The sequence below is a fragment of the Microtus ochrogaster genome, linkage group LG5, assembly GCF_000317375.1.
Source record: "Microtus ochrogaster isolate Prairie Vole_2 linkage group LG5, MicOch1.0, whole genome shotgun sequence".
Lineage (NCBI taxonomy): Eukaryota > Metazoa > Chordata > Mammalia > Rodentia > Cricetidae > Microtus > Microtus ochrogaster.
The window spans coordinates 32,537,762-32,538,804 of NC_022031.1; the positions used below are offsets into that span (position 1 = coordinate 32,537,762).

Below are 1,043 nucleotides of genomic sequence, written 5' to 3' on the forward strand. Positions count from 1 at the left end.
CTCATTATATAGAAATCTATGTCAACCTTGAATAGCTAATGACAGAAAGTGTTGTGTTTCGAGCAAATGTTCATGTTTAACATTTTGTAGGATTTTAGAGGTAGCCTCTATTCTGGTGATAAATCATTTTACACTGTTAATATAGCTGGCATTACAATTTCATTCTCAATGCTACTCAATTTTTTCTAAAAGACAAAACAAACAAGTGGACAGCATTTTATTTATCATTTTTAATAGAATGAGAAATGAGCTACAGAGATGCTTTGAGATCTGTATAGCAGTCAGGCGAGACATGGGGCTCTAACACACATTCTTGCGAACACTGACTGTGTCACCCCACACAATTAAATATGTACATGTAGAGTCCTTGGAACTCTTTTCCATGCTTAACATTCAGGATCAGCTTCCTTTAAAATTCCATCCTAGGTTTCATCCACTGCTCTGGTTAGGTTTACCTTTACCCCGTGGGTTTTTTGACTTGGTCCCCCACGAAGCCCAGCTATGAAGATCTGGGGCCTGGGCACTCCAGTGCTGCCTTCTCTCATGGACTGGGTGCTAACGCTTTTCAGAGGGTACACCTGTGAGCTGTTTTCTCTTCTCATGTGACTAAGGTCAGTTTGTACGGAGTGGGTAATTTTCTGACGTAAATTAGCCTATATAGAAGAAGAAAATCAGGATTAATATCTCTCTAAAAAATAAATACTGTAAAAAATTATCAAGGGTTTATATTCACCTATTATTTTTACATTCAACAAATAAACATTACATTTTCTATGGTGATGATGATGATGGTGGTGATGATAGTGATGGTGGTGATGATGATGATGGTGGTGATGACAGTGATGGTAGTGATGACAATGGTGGTGGTGATAATGGTGATGATGATGGTGATGGTGGTGGTGATGGTGGTGGTGGTGATGGTGATGATGGTGATGGTGGTGATGATAGTGATGGTGGTGGTGATGGTGGTGATGATGATGATGGTGGTAGTGATGGTGGTGGTGGTGATGGTGGTGGTGGTGGTGATGGTAGTGATGATGGTG

General features: G+C 40.2%; 1 protein-coding gene across 2 annotated transcripts in view; it reads right to left on the reverse strand.

Annotated features, from left to right (window-relative positions):
* Positions 1-220: 220 nt before the first annotated feature.
* The window catches only part of Cfap206 (cilia and flagella associated protein 206), a 37,185-nt gene continuing 36,362 nt past the window's right edge, over positions 221-1,043 (reverse strand). For both annotated transcript variants that reach the window (XM_026786549.1, XM_005361968.3), the window contains exon 13: positions 221-653. In XM_026786549.1, coding sequence (XP_026642350.1) covers positions 423-653 — 231 coding nt within the window. In that variant the 3' untranslated portion in view covers positions 221-422. The remainder of the gene's footprint in view (positions 654-1,043) is intronic.